Source organism: Cyprinodon tularosa, unplaced genomic scaffold (assembly GCF_016077235.1).
Source record: "Cyprinodon tularosa strain WSP-4 unplaced genomic scaffold, ASM1607723v1 ctg828, whole genome shotgun sequence".
NCBI classification, from domain to species: Eukaryota; Metazoa; Chordata; class Actinopteri; order Cyprinodontiformes; family Cyprinodontidae; genus Cyprinodon; species Cyprinodon tularosa.
This window is the reverse complement of record NW_024039594.1, coordinates 25,401-43,947: the sequence shown is the minus strand read 5'-3', so window position 1 is coordinate 43,947 and position 18,547 is coordinate 25,401. Positions and strand designations below refer to the sequence as shown.

The window sequence follows — 18,547 nt, the reverse complement described above, 5'->3', positions numbered from 1 at the left end:
TTAATAAGATGGTTTGCCAATCCAATGAGGATATTTACTCTTATGCAATTGTTTGTCCTTATTTAAAATGTAAATTGTCTCACTTAACTCCTAAATTCAAGAAAAAATAAACTTATTTTAAGAAAAATAAACTTTTTTAGATTTCAGGTTTTTGCAGTGCAATGTCATAAGCTGATTGTACTGAAAAAACTCTGCCTCGGTTTCCTCTTGCCGTTTCCACATAATTTGGCAGCTAAAAATGTCACAAATCTAAACTAACCTCAACCTTAGCAGTGATGCTTCTCTGCTGGTTTTTGTAATGTGAGATTAAGAATCACTGTTTTTTTTTACTGTTAGGCTACGTTAGCACTGCTGGGTTTAATGCTCAATTCCAATTTTTTGTCAGATCATTGGCTGTGCCTGAAGTGACCCCATGCTTGGAGCAGAGGGACCTGCATGTGCAGAAGATCAATAACAAGAAGTAATCTCTAACGTTCTGCTCTCTCTGCTTCATTCTATCTCTATTCTCCCACTCTGCAGAATCTGTTAGTTCAATCTCTAACGTTCTGCTCTCTCTGCTTTTTCTCATAGTAGCTTCATCTGGTCTGTTCCTGTTTGGCTGTGACTCCATCCTGGAGAGAAATATCAGCTGTGCTGCTGCCATCAACACCTTTGTTTCTAGATGTTGGAGCTTGGCCTGTTTTCCAGTGCAGTCCTGTTTCTCTGACTGTGACTAACTGGATGTGCTCTCTTCATCCTCTGACATGGGAGCTGGCTCGGAGCTCGTCTGCCTGGCTGTGTGTTTCCTGGACAGGGCCGCCTGTGGAGCTGGTTGACAGTTGCCTTTTGTATCTATGCTTCTTTTTCTATGTCTGCTTCTGTCTCCTTGAACCCCAGTGGGCCTCAGCAGATGGCCGCTCACACTGAGCCTGGTTCTGCTGGAGGTTTCTTCCTGTTCAAAGGGAGTTTTTCCTCTCCACTGTCGCTACAAGCATGCTTAGTGTGAGGGATTGCTGAAGAGTCAATGAGTCGATGCAATCAGCTGGTTTTCCTTAGATAGAAAACTTTGAATCAATCTGACTGGATGATCTGGTGAACTGGAAAGTGACCTGAGATGACATGATGTGAATTGGAGCTATAGAAATACACTAAATAGAATTGAACTGAAATGAATAGGAGTCTGTTTCTATGGATGGATTTAAAGCTGTTAAGAAGTGGAAGTAGCCGGAAGAGGAGCAGCAGCATCTCTGATCATCGGTGCAGCATCGCAGTAAACTGACCTGCGACATTATTTCCCCTCAAGCTTCTGTTGGATCCGCCCAAATATTTATCAATTCCCAAATGTTATCGTCCCTCCCATAAGCGTCATTAGACCTATTTAAGGGTGGCTTCAGTCACCCTTTCTTTGGCATTAGCCACCCTATAATTATTTTGCGATTTTAAAAAATATATTTTTTTTTTCTGTATTTATTTTTTCCTCATATTTTCCCAAAACAAATGCAGTAAAGCACCGAGTAAAAGCCATAAAGAAGACAAGTTAATCTGAACAATCATAGGCGTAACTTCCTTAAGGACCGGTGTGGACATGTCCCCACCAATATTTTGTCCACGTATTTTGCTTTCGGTGCTGTGTATATCTGATTAAAACCCCATTCATGCCGCTCCTCAGAAAGAAAATAAAAAAGTTCTCCCCGCTGCTCACCGTCCACAAACCCCGACAAAAAAAACTCAGAAAAAAGAATCTGTTGCCTCTCGCTTTCTCCCCATCACCCCCCTCCGCCCTCTCCCCATAACATTTGAATTGAAGATATCCGCGGGTGACGGGTCGGGTTCGGTAGTCATCCTAACGGGTTCGGGCGGGTGCGGGTTGGTAAAACTCGACCCATGCAGGTCTCTAAGCTACACTACATTCAGTATCGTTGCCATAGAAACAGACAACAGCGCCAATATATCAGAATTATACTAAAACACACGCAAATAATTTCCCACATAAAAAACAGGACTTTCAGTCCATTACAGTTTTCCGTTTTTAGAGGGTTGTTTATGTTGCGTTTATTAAGTGATGGCTGTGGTATATTAGCTTTCACTGCTATAAGCTTTCGCAGCAGTGATTGATTAATTTAAACACCTGCTCTACTGATGGTCTATCGGAGTTGGTGTTTAGGTTGAACATAAAGAACACCTTTTATTTGAAGCTTCTTGTAGCTACTGTTTTAATCCCGGCTTTACTTAAAACTTTTTCCTGACTTTGATAGTGTTGCCATTCAGTAGCAAGCACTGCGCCCCTTTTTCTTTTATACGTACATTTAAGATTTAGCGCGTTATGATGACAACTCATGAGCAAGCTGCTTTTTGCAATCTAGCAGGAAGGTAAGGATAGGATCTTGCAGGTGTGACGTCACTCTGCAGGGGGTCCAAAGATAAAATATTTAAAAAATTTTGGCATTGGAATTTCAGATTTAAGGGAGTTAGAAAGTTCACTTAGTAAAAGTGCAAATAATAAATCTGATTAGCGATTACTTTTAAGCTGGTTGAACATACTGCGACAGACTGGTGACCTGTCCAGGGTGATCCCACCTCTCACCCAGAACGTGGCTGGAGATATGCACCAGCACCTCCTGATCCCACTGAGGGATAAGGTTAAAGAAAATGGATGGTTGAACATAGTCCGCTCTCCCAGATTCTATCAAATCAGTATTGATACCCTCAGGGGCGGATTTAGGAAATTTGGGGCCCTAGGCAAAGACAGTCAGGGGGCCCCCTGAGAAGTAAACCCATAAAACAGACCCATTCTACAGATAGAGAAATGTTAATAGAATAGACATCCATTATCTGTTCTAGGTTTTGTCCCTCTCTTCTTGTCCCTTTTTCCTCTCTATTTATCAGCGTTCTGATGGCATTTTAGACAAAGGATTTTTATCAAAAACATAATTAATGTGCACAAATAAGGATTAGTTGTATTAACCATACATGGAAACAGGGTTTTATGGGGCCCCCAGGAACTTGGGGCCCTAGGCAACTGCCTAGTGTTGCCTAATGGTAAATCCCCCCTGGATACCCTGCTGGTGGATGTTCTTGACAGAAAGACGGAGTTGCTTAATCATATTCTGCTTAAGGCCCCATAAGATCTTGTCCGAGTCCTGGTTTAAAAGTAAATTAATTTTAAAAAGTGACCCAAAATTGACTGTCAATAAATGTTCTACAAAATTGATACATTTATTTGATTTCTTTGATTTGTACTGTCTGTTTAGATTTATGTGATATTTTTTGCACAAAATATAAAAGTGAATATTGTAACAGTGTAAGCATTAAATTGATAAATGTTATTCGCATTTTTTTGGCTTTATCCTTTCCAACAAAAAAAAAGGCGTCGCGCAGGTAGCTCCCTTTCCTTATGAGCCGTCCCCACCAACTTTCAACACTTGTTACACCCTTGTGTTAGACAACGCCTTAGCAGGTGCACTGAAAAAATTCGGCGCGCGCGCGCATTATCTTCTAGGGGCTGAGCCACCCTTGTCTCTTAAACCTAGAGACGCCCCTGGTCCCTCCACTGTCGTCCTCCGTGTTTTTTCTTTTAGAGTTGTTTTGTTCCGTCAGTACAGAGTGACATTAACTCCTTACTAATTCAGGTATGGGTCACATGGCTGGTCAGACCGCAGTCACATTCAGACCTGTATCGGTTTAAATCCAGAAACAATGGGGCCCAGCTCAGACTGGAAATAGTCCGATTCCACATGACTTGGTCTATTCACAGAGTCAGGAAAGAATCTCACCTCAGTCACTTCAGGGCAAAATAATAAACTTAAAATAATAAATAAACTTAAATAAATGTGTATGGGGCCACATTTGTCTGCAGGGTGAAAGTAGCCTTAGTCTTCAAAGAGCTGCGGTTAAAAAGACCCAATTCCTCCTTATCTTTAACCGTCTGCACTCCAACTGGAATCCATCAGACCTGATCTTTTTATCATCCGACTCATTTTAGATTCAAACTTCCAGATTCACCGACTGTTTAATTATTATTCCCAGCACATGCTTGCATCGAGAAGCTTCAACATTTCCTGCAGCTAAACCACAAAGGCCTCAGAAACTGGAACTGCTTAACAATCATCTGGTCTTGATTTTTTTGTATTTCTAATTTTTAGCCTGAACATAATTAAATGTATTTTATTTTAATGACTTTATAACTAGGGTAGAAATATCTAATTAGGAGACAACAGCCTGAGGCCCAACAGCCCAAATCCTTTTCTAAAGGCGTCGTTAACAAGAAAGAACAAACTCCAGACAAGTAACATGAAACTCTTAATGATTAGTCTAATCTGCAGATGATGAAAAAGAAAAGAGGTGATTTAGGGCCTGGTTCTGATTTCAGAAGTTCAAACTTTTAGACTTAACATCATAAAGTCAGGTGTATAAAAAAAACACAAATTAGGATAAAAACGAAAAGAGCAAGAATCCTGTCAGGCTCTCTGGTTATTTATAAAGCTGAAAACTCCAATACCAACTGTCTCCATTACTGTAAAACTAAAAATATATATTGTTTTAAACTTAGTTAATGTAGATTCTGCTTTTTTTCCTGAAAGAATCCTGAAATTACAAAGAACACTAAAAGAAATTAACCTTAAAATATGTTTGTTTCAGATCTACAAAGTTCTATAGATCTGTTTTCTTATGTTTTTCTCCTGGAATAAATCTCTCATATACAGAAAGTAATCTACTACCAAATAATAATAAAAAATAATCCTAATCTGATTGGATCCTAACTCTGCACATGCTTTCTCCATCACTTTCCTCCAATTTTTCATTTCTTTTTTATGGTTTAAGATGAGAAACGAATGGAAACATTTCTGTGCATCTTTAAAAAAACAAATCGGTCACTAAAAATAAAAAGGACTAAATGCATTTAGTTTACATTTTAGTATCCCACCACTGAGCCTTATCAATATAAGAAATTGATTTATTGACCTTTTGGATAAAAACCATTGAAACAAACAAACTTCCATCCTCATTCCCTCCAAGGAGCAATGTCCCAGTTTGGTTGGATTATATTTTAATTTTCTGTTTGATGAGCATCTAGACTAAACATGGCGACGGTGTTTTTCCCTCAGATGTTTCGGTGCGTCGCTTCTTCTGCAGCCAGACAGCAGGTGAGATGTTCGCTCCAACAAAGCGGTCATAATTACTCCTCCTCTATTCATGTGCAGAGTTTAGACCTTTGCGAGTCCATGCCAAGTCTAATGACACCGAGGAGGCATAAATCATAGAGCCTCCCTGTTATGACAACAGCTAAATACTAACGCTGCAGGTTCACATCAAAGGAATGTCCCCCACCTACTGCAAAGGCCTCTGGGAAGCACCCAGACACGCCTCGTTTTTACACCAGCCTTGCAATAGTAGGAGTTCCTGTGATTGTGAGCAAAGCGAGGTTAAGTGTGGAGAACAGGGTGAGGCTGCTGCTGCTGGAGCGGCTCTGAAGTTTCACACAAAGACGGTCAGGTTTTCTGGTTCTGCAGCGTGATTTTAACCCCCTCCCCCCATTTGGTAAAAACTCAGAAATGACCTGAATCTCTTTATTGGCTAAAAGCTTCATCTGGAACGTTTTCTCTTGCTTTGAGTGAAAAACTTCCTCAAACCTGAACCTCTAAATCCTGATAATCTAATTAATACATAACCTATATGTTTAAATTCAGTGTAGAACGGATTTGTTTTAAGTCATTTCCTTTTAAATAACCTTTTCTTTTCTTGAAAAAAAAAAAAAACTGAATTAACTCTCCACCTTCAGATCTGATGCTGACTGAAACAGTCACATTGAGTCATTTCAGGGAACATTTCAACCGTTAGCTGCTTAGTTTCATGGGAGTGGCGTACTGTAAACATTTGTGCAATATCAGTTCAGCTTCATTAAAACATATTATTTTTTCTATTGTTTTTTTTTTTTTTTTCTCATTGCAATCACATCTTTTCCTCCGAGCTGCTGCAGCTCAGTGCAGAGTAAACGACACTCTTTCAGTTTCTGTTTTCAGTGATCCCAGTAATTTTTCCTTGTAAAGATGCTGCATTTAACTTGTTGCAACAAGCTGGTTTACCTCTGCAGAGTCACTCACCTGAGCTCATTAACATGGAGCGTCTGTTGGTTCTGTTTCAGCTTGCAGGAGAACTGATGCTGGCGTCATATTCTTCTAAGAGCCAAAATCTGCTTTATATTCAGTTGATCTTCTAATCTAAATACCAACCTGGTTTTATCAGAACTATAAGAAGGATAAATAAAATGTTGCAACCTTCAAGGTGCCTCTCAATGAATTGGAACTTCAGTGCATTGTAAAAACTGGTCATTTCCTATTTTAATAGTTTTTATATATAATTTTAATAGTTATGGCTTTAAGCTAGTAAAATATTGAGGCTCTCAGGAATTAAAATTACATATAATCAATAAAAAGGTATTTTTCTCTATCTAGAAATGCAGGCCCTTTAAATGGGGCCAATTACAAATCATTAGGGTCTGAATAAAGATCAACCATTAAAGGTCAGGAGACATAATTAATTAATTTAATTCAATTCTATTCAGTTTATTTCTATAGCTCGAGTTCACATCATGTCATCTCAGGTCACTTTCCAGTTCACCAGATCATCCAGTCAGATTGATTCAAAGTTTTCTATCTAAGGAAAACCAGCTGATTGCATCGACTCATTGACTCTTCAGCAATCCCTCACACTAAGCATGCTTGTAGCGACAGTGGAGAGGAAAAACTCCCTTTGAACAGGAAGAAACCTCCAGCAGAACCAGGCTCAGTGTGAGCGGCCATCTGCTGAGGCCCACTGGGGTTCAATTATAATCTGTTACTTCAAACAGAATTTAACGCTGAAATAAAATGAGGTGTTTTTGCATCCAGGTTATACATTGAACTTTTAAATAAAAAAATATTAAAAGAAAAAAATATATATTTTTTTTCTTTTTATTCTCTCCCTGACGCACTAACTGCAGTAGATTCTTCCGACTTTAAACATGTTATCTAAGTGGGCTAACATTAACTAATCCTTCATTTATCCCACGACAAGGTTAGAAGATAGAAGAAGTGGATTAGGAAAAAAAAACATTATTAATATTATTAAGTTGTTACAATAAAATAAAAATCGCAAAAAAACTGAAAGGTCAACAGTTCCATGATCCTTAAAGTTCAGAAGTATTGGTATCGTATTGATATCAGCGATACTGACCCTGTATTTATTGATATCATATTGATTAAAATTCCCGGTATATATTAAATGATTGCTGCTGTTTTTAATAGTTCACCTGAAAACACCTCAGCTTAGAGCAGCCTGCTGATATAGACCGTCAGTTGGACGACTGTCCTTTCTGCAGACTTCCTACTAATTGAGTTTGCAATAACGTAACGCCTCTTTTATTGGTTGTCATTTTCAATGGTTTTCATTTGTTGTTAAACCTCATAAACAGGAAGCAACAACAAAAGCAGAAAGGAAGGAAAGAAGGAAGAACAGGAAAAGGAAAGAAGTAAATGAAATGAATGGAAAACAGTCTGGAGGTGAAAAACTAGCGTCTGATCCGACACTCATCCCAACAAGGAAACATTTTGATTTTATGTCTTCTTCTCCCCCATCAGGTTTTGCAGTGAGCTAAAAAATTGGGTTTAATGTGTGACATCTGCAGGCGCCGGTAGCCTCCTTACCTCATGCTCCTCCTCGTGCACGCTGGGCTCACTCTTGATGGGACTGGATGACTGGCTGAACACTGAATGAGTGCTTTGACTGTCACGCTGGAAGAAACAACCAGAAGAAGAAAATATAAGAACGGCAGACTGCGGATCGAATGATTTGCTGGTTCTAATTTGTAGGAAATGTCAAAACATACCAAAGGAGGTGAAAGCATTACTTGTGACTCACACTAAAGATTAATTAATATAATTTAATTGTAATATTAGTGAGATGGGTCATATTTTAATTTTTATTATAGTTATGGTTATTTTATTAACTATAACTTTATTATAGTTATAGTTATTTTAATTTGTTTGGTTCAGGGTAATATTATTATATTAATGAAAATTAAGATTTCTTTACAAACCAAATCTAAAAACACTGAGAATTTCTCTCATTCCTAAAGTCAGAGCATTTTATTCCAACAAACATTAATAATTAATTAATAATTACTACAGCTGAAAGGTGGAAGTTAACCTCCATGTGGCTCCTAAAAAACTCCAAAAATAAGTTAAATGCTTGGAGGGAAAAAGGTTTAATACATTCCTATTGTCCTCAGAGATAAAAGCTTTGGTATTTTACGCCAGTGAAGCAGGTGCTGGTGACCAACGTTCTACTCTGATGTCAGTCTGGAGGCATTTTGCAAAATAGAAAGCAAAAAGAAAAGCCTGAAACAGCTGCAGACACCAACAGTTATACATTATTCCCTGTTTTTACATTCTCACTCTCTCTGCTGACATGAGTTATTCTAAAAGGTTTGTGTTTGTTGGAAAAGAAAAAAAGAGTCAACGTCGGGTTTAAGCTTGACGTCTAATGGGTGGAGAATAAAGATTTTTCAGATGCAAACTCAGCGTATGCAAAGTTCTTTTTAGACAAGAAAAAATATACTAAATGCAAATACTAAATATTTCCACAGTTTTCCAGGTTGTAATAAAAAAATTGGTGATGGAAGAAAATATGAAAAATTTCAAATGCTTTAAACCCGACCTTACAGCAGCTGGCAGTACGGCTGACAATAGAAACCTGTTCAATATCAATAGAAAATAGGTCTGATAGAAATGTCTAATTTCACTGAACTCCAGCCAGAGCCGCACAGCATTCTGGGGGATGTAGGCAGAGGACAGCATTTTCACAGAAAAAATTACACAAAGTTTTTAAAGGTTAAAGGTCACGTTTCAAAAAGGTTAGAGTAACTATTTCAATTCAACCTTTTTTATGTTAAATAGTTCAAATAAATAAATCTGTAATTATCTAAATTGACTGATATGAAAGGCTTAGATCCTAATTTTTTTTCCAACCATATTTCACAACCAATGGCATCAATAAAAATATGCAAACACAGGAATTATTCACATTTAGGAGAGTTGCTGCTGCTTTGTTTCCAAGTTTGCTGCTAAACCGTTTCCCTTTGAAATGCTAAAAAGCTGTGAAGGTTGATTTCACACAAAAACAAGAACTGGGATACGACAAACCAAGTATGACGGTTCGATAATATGTTGTTCTATGAAACGGGGCGTTCCAATTTCTATGTCTCAGCAGGTAAAACGAAGGCCATGGAACCTGGGATGTTGCAATTAAATTTACTGTTAATAAAAGTTTTGATTATGCAATAATTTATCCATCGCATTATACATCCTAATGGCTACATCTGCAGTGCGAAAAATAGAAATCTAAATATCTTGGCTTAAAATAAGGGGGGGTTTTTTCTTGAATTGTGGAGGTTAATGAGACAAGTTGCCAATGGAACAAGAATTTACATTTAAAATAGGAAAAAAAAACAATAGCATTATATTATTTCAAGTGCATATTATCTAACTTTCTATTTTTAAGGGTAAAAACACTCATTATATTGGCAAATCCTCTCATTTACCAGCTCGATTTAAGAGCAAATACACTTAATTTAGGAAATTTGAACTGATTTCTAGATAATTTTGCTGTGTGAATAGAATAGAAAGGCCTGGTTAGCATTCAGATAAAAATTCAAACTTTTTTGCCTCAAACCTGCAAAGGATTCCAATCACACTCATATAGCCTGCATTTCCTAACCCTAAAGTGAGTGCTGGAGTAACCAGTCCCACCTCCTCTGCTGCTGTGCACTGCCAGTCAGCTTGCTGGAAGAAGACAATAAATGTCCCTGCTTGAAAAGGAGAAAAACGTCCTCTGCCTAATCCAAGGAAAATGTCCCAGGAGTTCAAACTTTAGAGGATTATTTCAAGCATAACAAAATGGCATCCAAAATGGCTTCCTCAAACAGTGGAAATAGCTTCATTAGTAATTGCTTTTCTATGTTTTTCAGCTTCTACCACTGTATATCACTCATTGCTCTGTGTGACTTCATTGGGGTTCAGCTCAGCTCTGGGTCAGTTATTGTTACTAAGGTAAACCAAGGCTGCATGGAGGAAAATCTCGAGTACCAAGAAAACTTATGAAACATTTGGGTCGATATCAGACGCTAATATTATTGTGGCTGATAACTAATATTATATAAGCTGTAAATATGACCTTACGCTTTCAACCTGTTCACCATATTACTGATATTACTGCATTTCTGCTTTAACTAAACATCCACCAGTCCTGATCTGCATCACTATCACAGTCAAATGAACAAACAGATACCTAATGGTAAATGGCCTGCAGTTATATAGAGCTTTTCAAGTCAGAGGAGTTTCCTTGGGTTACGCTTGACGCTACGTTCACCCGTTCACCCATTCATGCTCTGCTGGTGGTGAGCTACATTGTAGCCACAGCTGTCCTGGGGCTCACTGACAGAAGCAGGGCTGCCGTATGTTGGCGCCGCCGGGCCCTCTGACCACCATCAGTAGACAATGCAGGTGAAGTGTCTCGCCCAAGGACACAACGACACTGAACCGAAGCCAGGACTCGAACCGACAACCCTCTGATCGCAGGAGTTTGCCCTGCCGTATTTGCAGTCGCTACGGTTATTTGGCAACAGCAAAAATCTGTCGTAGAAGGAGGGTACCTGAGAGTACCATCCTCTTATTAATTATGAGCAAAAATATTTATAAAAATCTATTTTGAGAGAAATGAGCTTTTAACACAGAAAGCAGAATGAACCACTGCTGCTCCAATAAGCTGGACCTGTGTGTGACTAATGTTGGATCCCGTACAGTCAGACAGGGCGCGGTTAAGGCCTCTTATTAAACACCTTATGAACATTTCGCTCTCAATCCAAGACTTCAAACAGCAGAAAACCGTCTATAATTTTAGCAACCATATAAAAATAAATACCTTCAGTGCCACTGCTCTGAAAACCAAAGGACTGGGTAACCTAGGGAGTGTTTAAAAAGCCTAGCTCTACAGACGGGCTGACAAGTAAGATATGGATAAACTGATAGGGTTCAATCAAATGTTTTACAGCCTGCAGCTGAAACCGCTTGTAAACCTGTGTGAGCACACAGGCCAACATGTCTGGGAAATCATTACTAGAAGGAACAAGTTCTCTGGTGACACAAAAAAGACATGAAGCAGGTGGAAACTCTGAGATCTACAGTAGAATCCATCTGAGTTTATAGGAACAAAGTTGCATCATGTTTTCAGCAGGTTCACTATCGGCTATCGAGCAGTTAATCCACGTGTGTTTTCAAATTCATCTTATTCTCATTTCACTGTCACAAGTACAGCACAACAAATTCACTCTCTGCATTTAACCCCTCCCCTTGGGGAGCAGGGGGCTGCCATTGTGCAGCGCCAGGAGAGCAGTGTGGGGTTAAGGGTCTTGCTCAGGGACCCTGATGGCAGTACTTGGGAGTGGGTTTTGACTCACAACTAGGGATGCACGATATAATCGGCCCCCTATCGGTATCGGCCTTAAAACTGAATATCGGACATCCGCCCCCCCACCGATATTTAACCCGATATTTGATCAGCTTCTGAGTTTCTAAAGTCTAAAAAAAAAAAAAATAAATACTACTTCTTCTTCTTCCTCAAAAACTTCTTTTTTACAGACTTAAAAACTTCTAAAGACGAGGGAAAAAATATTGATCCATTAAAATATCCCAATATCTTCATATGCTGATATATTGCCATTTAAAAACACCATATCAATCTCTTTACTAATGAAATATTGCTATATGTCATCGTTATGCTACGAAATCCCCCGAAAATTCACCAAATGTTGCCATATTTTTATATGTTGATATATTGACGCGGTATCGATATATTTTACTAACAAAATCTCACAAGAATTTGCAAAATATCACGTTCGTGATATTTTGCAAATTAATATAATATCATATCATATCAATATCATATAATAATATCATATATATATTATATCATATATATAATATCATATAATATCATATAATATCATATCAATATCATATATAATATCATGAAATTTCACGAGATTTTGAAAGTAAAATAGATCGATACCGCGTTTTTAAAAATCAATTTGATATCAGCATATGAAAATATATTTGAGTATATTATTTTTCAAAGTGTCAGAAATGGATAACAAAACTGCTATTTTCAATGACTACTTATTTTTGTCCAGCTTTAACATCGGTATCGATATCGGTTATCGGCTACATGAGTTTTAAAATATCGGCATATCGGATATCGGCCAAAATCCCAATATCATGCATCCCTACTCACAACCTCAGGATTCCAAGCTCTATGCCCTAACCGCCATCGCTCCAGAGTGGTGCTGCAACTAACATTATGTTTATTCTGTCAATTATTTTGTAATCTGTTGATTATTATTTTTGATCGATAGATTAATAATCAGGTACCAAAAGGTTCCTTAAAGAAAAGTTTTTACAGAATGTAAACCAGGTGGAACAAACTTTCCCACTTGAGAATTTTAGATAGAGCAGATTGAAAGATGAAAAATATTTTTTCTTCATAAATGCAAAATATTTATACATTTTTTTTTAAACAAATTTGGTATACAGGTGCTGGTCATAAAATTAGAATATCATGAAAAAGTAGATTGATTTCAGTAATTCCATTTAAAAAGTGAAACTTGTATATTATATTCATACATTACATACAAACTCATATATTTCAGATGTTTATTTTGTTTAATTTTGATGATTACAAATGACAACAAATGAAAATCTCAAATTCATCATATCAGAAAATTAGAATATTACTGAAGACCAATAAAAACAAAGGATTTATAGAAATGTTGGCCAACTGAACAGTATGAACATGAAAAGTATGAGCATGTACAGCACTCAGTATTTAGTTGGGCCTCCTTTGGCCTGTATTACTGCAGCAATGCGGCGTGGCATGGAGTCGATCAGTCTGTGGCACTGCTCAGGTGTTATGATAGCCCAGGTTGCTCTAATAGTGGCTTTTAGCTCTTCTGAATTGTTGGGTCTGGTGTATTGCATCTTCTTCTTCACAATACCCCATAGATTTTCTATGGGGTTAAGGTCAGGAGAGTTTGCTGGCCAATTAAGAACAGGGATACCATGGTCCTTCAACCAGGTACTGGTAGCTTTGGCACTGTGTGCAGGTGCCAAGTCCTGTTGGAAAATGAAATCTGCATCTCCAAAAAGTTGGTCAGCTGCAGGAAGCATGAAGTGCTCTAAAACTTCCTGGTATGTGGCTGCGTTGACCCTGGACCTCAGAAAACACAATGGACCAACACCAGCAGATGACATGGCACCCCAAACCATCACTGACTGTGGAAACTTTACACTGGACTTCAAGCAACGTGGATGAAGTGCCTCTCTTCTTTTCCTCCAGACTCTGGGACCTTGATTTCCAAAGGAAATGCAAAATTTACTTTCATCAGAGAACATGACTTTGGACCACTCACCAGCAGTCCAGTCCTGTTTCTCTTTAGCCCAGGCAAGACGCTTCTGACGCTGTCTGTGGTTCAAGAGTGGCTTGACACAAGGAATGCGACAGCAGAAACCCATGTCTTTCATACGTCTGTGTGTGGTGGTTCTTGAAGCACTCACTCCAGCTGCAGTCCACTCTTTGTGAATCTCCCCCACATTTTTGAATGGGTTTTGTTTCACAATCCTCTCCAGGGTGCGGTTATCTCTCTTGCTTGTACACTTTTTTCGACCACATCTTTTCCTTCCCTTCGCCTCTCTATTAATGTGCTTGGACACTGAGCTCTGTGAACAGCCAGCCTCTTTAGCGATGACCTTTTGTGTCTTGCCCTCCTTGTGCAAGGTGTCGATGGTCGTCTTTTGGACAACTGTCAAGTCAGCAGTCTTCCCCATGATTGTGTAGCCTATAGAACTAGACTGAAAGACCATTTAAAGGCTTTTGCAGGTGGTTTGAGTTAATTAGCTGATTAGAGTGTGGCACCAGGGGCCATCAATTTTGAACCTTTTCACAATATTCTAATTTTCTGATATGATGAATTTGAGATTTTCATTTGTTGTCATTTGTAATCATCAAAATTAAACAAAATAAACATCTGAAATATATGAGTTTGTATGTAATGTATGAATATAATATACAAGTTTCACTTTTTAAATGGAATTACTGAAATCAATCTACTTTTTCATGATATTCTAATTTTATGACCAGCACCTGTAATTCCTGCTCTAAGTGTGTCGCTCTGTCTCATAAAGGCGTGTTTTAGAGTCTCTATACTCCAGTTAATGATGATTTGATTACTAAATAAGCTGATGATTAGTTCAATAAATAATTTATCACGAGTAATTGTGTCAGTTGAGAGATATGATTCCTTTTTCAGCACAGATATCGATCGATTGGATGAGAAAAAAGAGGATTGGTGGATGTCTACAGAATACGTAAATTCTAAATATTCCTGGAACTTTTGCCACAACTTATAACCATAAACTCCAAAGTATTCTACACATACCGTAAGAGATATAGAGAAAGTTCCATATGTAATTGTAAAGTAGAGGAGGTATAGTGCTGGTTCGAAGTTTTTCACAGGTAATAATGTGTAAAATAGGTAGTGCATAAGCACTGAGGTCCCTTCATGTAATTTCCTCTCATGGAAAATGTTCCTAGAGGCTCATGCTAGCTCTGGAGGAGTTGGAGAGACACACGGCTCAGCATGAAGAATCTATAGGCAGGGCTACGGTTAGTTGGAAACTGCAAAAATCTCTCCCTTTATTTGAGATTAGCAAGAAGAAATCTTATTTGAAGTTTGCAAACAGGGCATGGAAGAGACACAGCAAACTGGTCAGCAGTTACGACACTGCCCCCTGGGCCAAGACTTGTGATGGGGGCAGAAATATACCTGATAGGGTGTTTAGTCTCTACAAAAGCAAAGCTCAACATTTCTTCCTCCTTCAGAAAACATGTGGTTTGTTTTTAACAACATTTCATTTGTAACTTATAAAACCAAGAAACTGCAGGATGACAATGTTCACTTTATAATCCAAGAAGAAAGGCTGCAATGTGAAGCTGGAACTTCGTTTATCGTATGTGCAAATGAGCAAAAACATCTACAGCTATGTGCAGCTTCACATTACCATATCTCTACAGCTATGATGTCAGCAATAATAAGATAAGTCACAATAATGAAGAGTTCTGTCAGACCTTGCTGAAAAGATTCCAATTCAATGGACTGAACTGAAACATAACCTTCAACTAGTCCCTGATTTCTGTTCATATTCACTATTGATCATTCAGTCTGTGAAAATCCGGAGCCCAGTGTGAGAACTGAGAAGCTGATGCCACATGGGAAACATGCCTGTACTATGCTGAAGTTAGCCAGAGGCGGCGACGCTGTCCCGCTCTGACATCCATGATGGATGGCGACTGGCTCACTAATGAACGGGGATGTTTGACAGCTTGGTGTGAGGCCAAACTGATTTATAAACAGCAAACAAGAGGTCAGGTTGGAGTCAGGGCGGACATTAACGCCACTGAAGCACAATCGGGTCTAAATAAGCAATTTGCAAGGTAGCGCTCAGGTTGTTGGACTCAGTAAAACAAATAATCAAGTTCCTTGAAAGGCCTTTTAAACGTCTAAAAAAATAAGTTAAAGTCACGCTAATTTAGACTCACACTTTGGACCTGTTAGAATATGAATGAGCGCTATAAAGAGTGAAAAGTACCAACTACCACCTCGCTGACAGAGCTTCTCTTTTAGTTAAACATTCCACTTGACGGGTTTTACTGAAAGGTATGAGACAAACATGCGTATGTGTTAGTCTGTTTACACACATGCCCAAGCAAATACCACATGACCAACCCCCCTCCCTCTCCTGAGACTCCGACACAAAAACAGCACGGTTAAAATAACTGGATGGGTGACTAATATTGAAATATTTTTACCTCTGTGCAGAAACGATCAGTTAGAAATAACAATAGAATTCAACTTTATTGTCACTAAATTACAACAAAGCAATGAAATTCCCCCTCTGCATTGAACCCATCGCTTTGGGTAGCAGTGGACTGCCATGGTGCGGGGCCCGGGGAGGTGTGTGGGGGGTTAGGGTCTTGCTCAGGGACCTAGCGTGTCATTCTGTGGGAGCGGGGCTTATACTCAGAACCTCAGGGATCCAAGGCTAATGCCCTAACCACTATGCCACCAGTCCCCAAACATCGGCCCATACCGATCTAAATGCCGATGTTTTGTGTATTTGTTTCAAAACATGACCAAGTGTTGGATCTTTCCTCTAAAGGAACAGCTAAAGCAGCAGATATAAATGCTAATGCTTTTCTTAGGCTGTTCCTGAACTGATGATAACTTTCCTTACCCAAAAGAAAAAGACTTAAATCGCTCCTTGAGCCAAAATCATTCAGGCAAAAGTAGTTCACGGGTAAAAATCAATTCAGGGGAACTTTTAGGGAAATAGTTTTGTTATAGACCCAACATTACTTTAGAGAAGAATTCAACTTTATTATCAATAAATTGTCACAAGTAGAATGCAACCAAATCCAATCTCTGCATTTAACCCCTCCCGTTGGGGAGCAGTGAGCTGCCACTGTGCGGCGCCCGGGGAGCAGTGTGGAGGGTTAGGGTCTTACTCAGGGACCCAGAGTGTCATTCTGTGGGAGCGGGGCTTGAAATCAGAACCTCTGGGATCCAAATGCAATGCCCCAACCACTAAGCCACCACTCCCCTAATTTATGACATATTTGTAATCATCAAAGCAGGCATTCAAAATGGCCCCTCCAAGATAGAAGCCATCTGAATGGCAGCAAAATCCCCTCCAACTTCCAGCCACCGGCCTTCTCCTGGGCGTGCATGTTTTTACTCTGACTCCACCCTTTCACTAAATTACAGGGTCTGATCAGGAGATGGCGCTTCTCTTTAGATCTTAATGTCCACAAATCATGACAGAAAGAATATTTTAAATGTTTAAAAAAGAATTGTAGGGGACCAGCGAAGGAAAGTATGGACATTCTGAATGGTTGCTACTGTAAATGTTAGTTTTGACATTTTAAACTTTAAGTGGCCTATGTTTGCTGTTTTCTATGGATTTTATTCATTTGACTTTAGAAGCAGAAGCTGAACAGTGAGCCTCACCTCAACAAATGACCTCTGCTGCTGCTGCTGGACAATGAATTCAGTCTCATTGCTGCTGGTGCTCACGCGGGGCAGAGTCTGCACGTACATCGGGGACATCATGGTCTGCTGCATCATAGGCTGCTGCATCAGGAAGTAGGACTGCTGGGGCATGGCCTGCTGCACCGGGACCAGGTACCGCACTGACTCATAGGAGCCATTCACAGCAGTGATCGGCAGCGAAGTCACCTGAGAGACCGGAGACACCTGTGGGACCGGAGACATCGGAGACACCGACCTGGTGGAGAACACCTGAGTAGTCACCGGTTCGGTTGTCAACGTTTTGTAAGTCCGGACTTTCTGAGTGGTGTGGACAGACATGGTGAGACCAACTCAGACCGACAGGAAGACAGAGAAAAAAAAAAAAAAAACAGAGCCTGGAGAGTCCAAGAAGTACAAAAAGAAAAAAAACAAACACCTGGATTTCCTCCGTGGGGTTGATCTGTCAACAGAAAGCTGATCCACAACAGACTGATTCCTTCCCCGGTAGGCAGAGGAAAGTCCGGCTGGAGGAGTGACTTGTTTGTGAAGGAGAACCTAAAACCTAAAGAGCTCAGAGCTCTGCCCTGAATGCAAATTCCTCTGAAAGTGGGAGGACCCAGAATTACACCCATCACCAGCTCACAGCTTCTGACGTGTCCGTATAATTATCATTACAAACCAACGCCGCCCTGGAGCGCACTTTTGTTAACCCCCCCACACACACACACACACACACACACACATCCCGGGGAAAAAAATCTACTACCACAAAGTTAGCACATTCCTTCTTACATTATCTTATTTTTCTTTAAGGGGTTTTATTATCCCCTCTTAACCCTGGAACTAACTGGGATTGTAGTAAAACTAGTAAAACATGGACGTCTTCATCGGTGAAATAGAGCTGCACGAACCGTTTCCGCCGCTAGGTGTCGACAAACACCAGCTAATGGCTAAGCTTCAGTCCCATTGCTTTCTGCAGTGTGGTTCAGTGCTGAATGTGCCCACTTTAGAGCATCAGTAAATCAGGATGGGAATATAATGGATGTGTGTGAGAGTGTGTTTATAAATAACCTATCTATTTATACTAAAATGTGACAGTTATCCCTTGCAGGGGTGCCACAAGGGGATGGCTCAGGGTGGCCACGGCCCACTCACCAGTGTAAATTGTAGTAACATCAGTTTAGAATTTCATCCCATTCTGCACAGCCAGCGACTTTACGTTAAAAATTACACAATAAACCAACATCTGAGGAGGTGTTTATTAAAGTGTTTCTGATTTCTACAGTCAGGTTTACCACAATAGTAGATTCACACCCTGAAATTATGGCTTTTAGTTTCAGTAGCCATCCCAAGATTTTTACTGACCCCATCTGGCCCCCGCTATGAAATATTTCT

At 39.4% G+C, this 18,547-nt stretch overlaps 1 protein-coding gene across 2 annotated transcripts in view; it reads right to left on the bottom strand.

Moving 5' to 3' along the window:
- The window catches only part of pof1b (POF1B actin binding protein), a 50,063-nt gene extending 32,361 nt beyond the window's left edge, over positions 1 to 17,702 (bottom strand). The window contains exons 1-2 of one of the 2 annotated variants that reach the window (XM_038272386.1): positions 17,132 to 17,702; positions 7,662 to 7,748 (exon numbers count right to left, since the gene is read on the bottom strand). In XM_038272386.1, the coding sequence (XP_038128314.1) occupies positions 7,662 to 7,748; positions 17,132 to 17,491 (447 nt within the window). In that variant the 5' untranslated portion in view covers positions 17,492 to 17,702. The remainder of the gene's footprint in view (positions 1 to 7,661; positions 7,749 to 17,131) is intronic. The other variant, XM_038272387.1, reaches the window with a different exon arrangement.
- Positions 17,703 to 18,547: the final 845 nt, after the last annotated feature.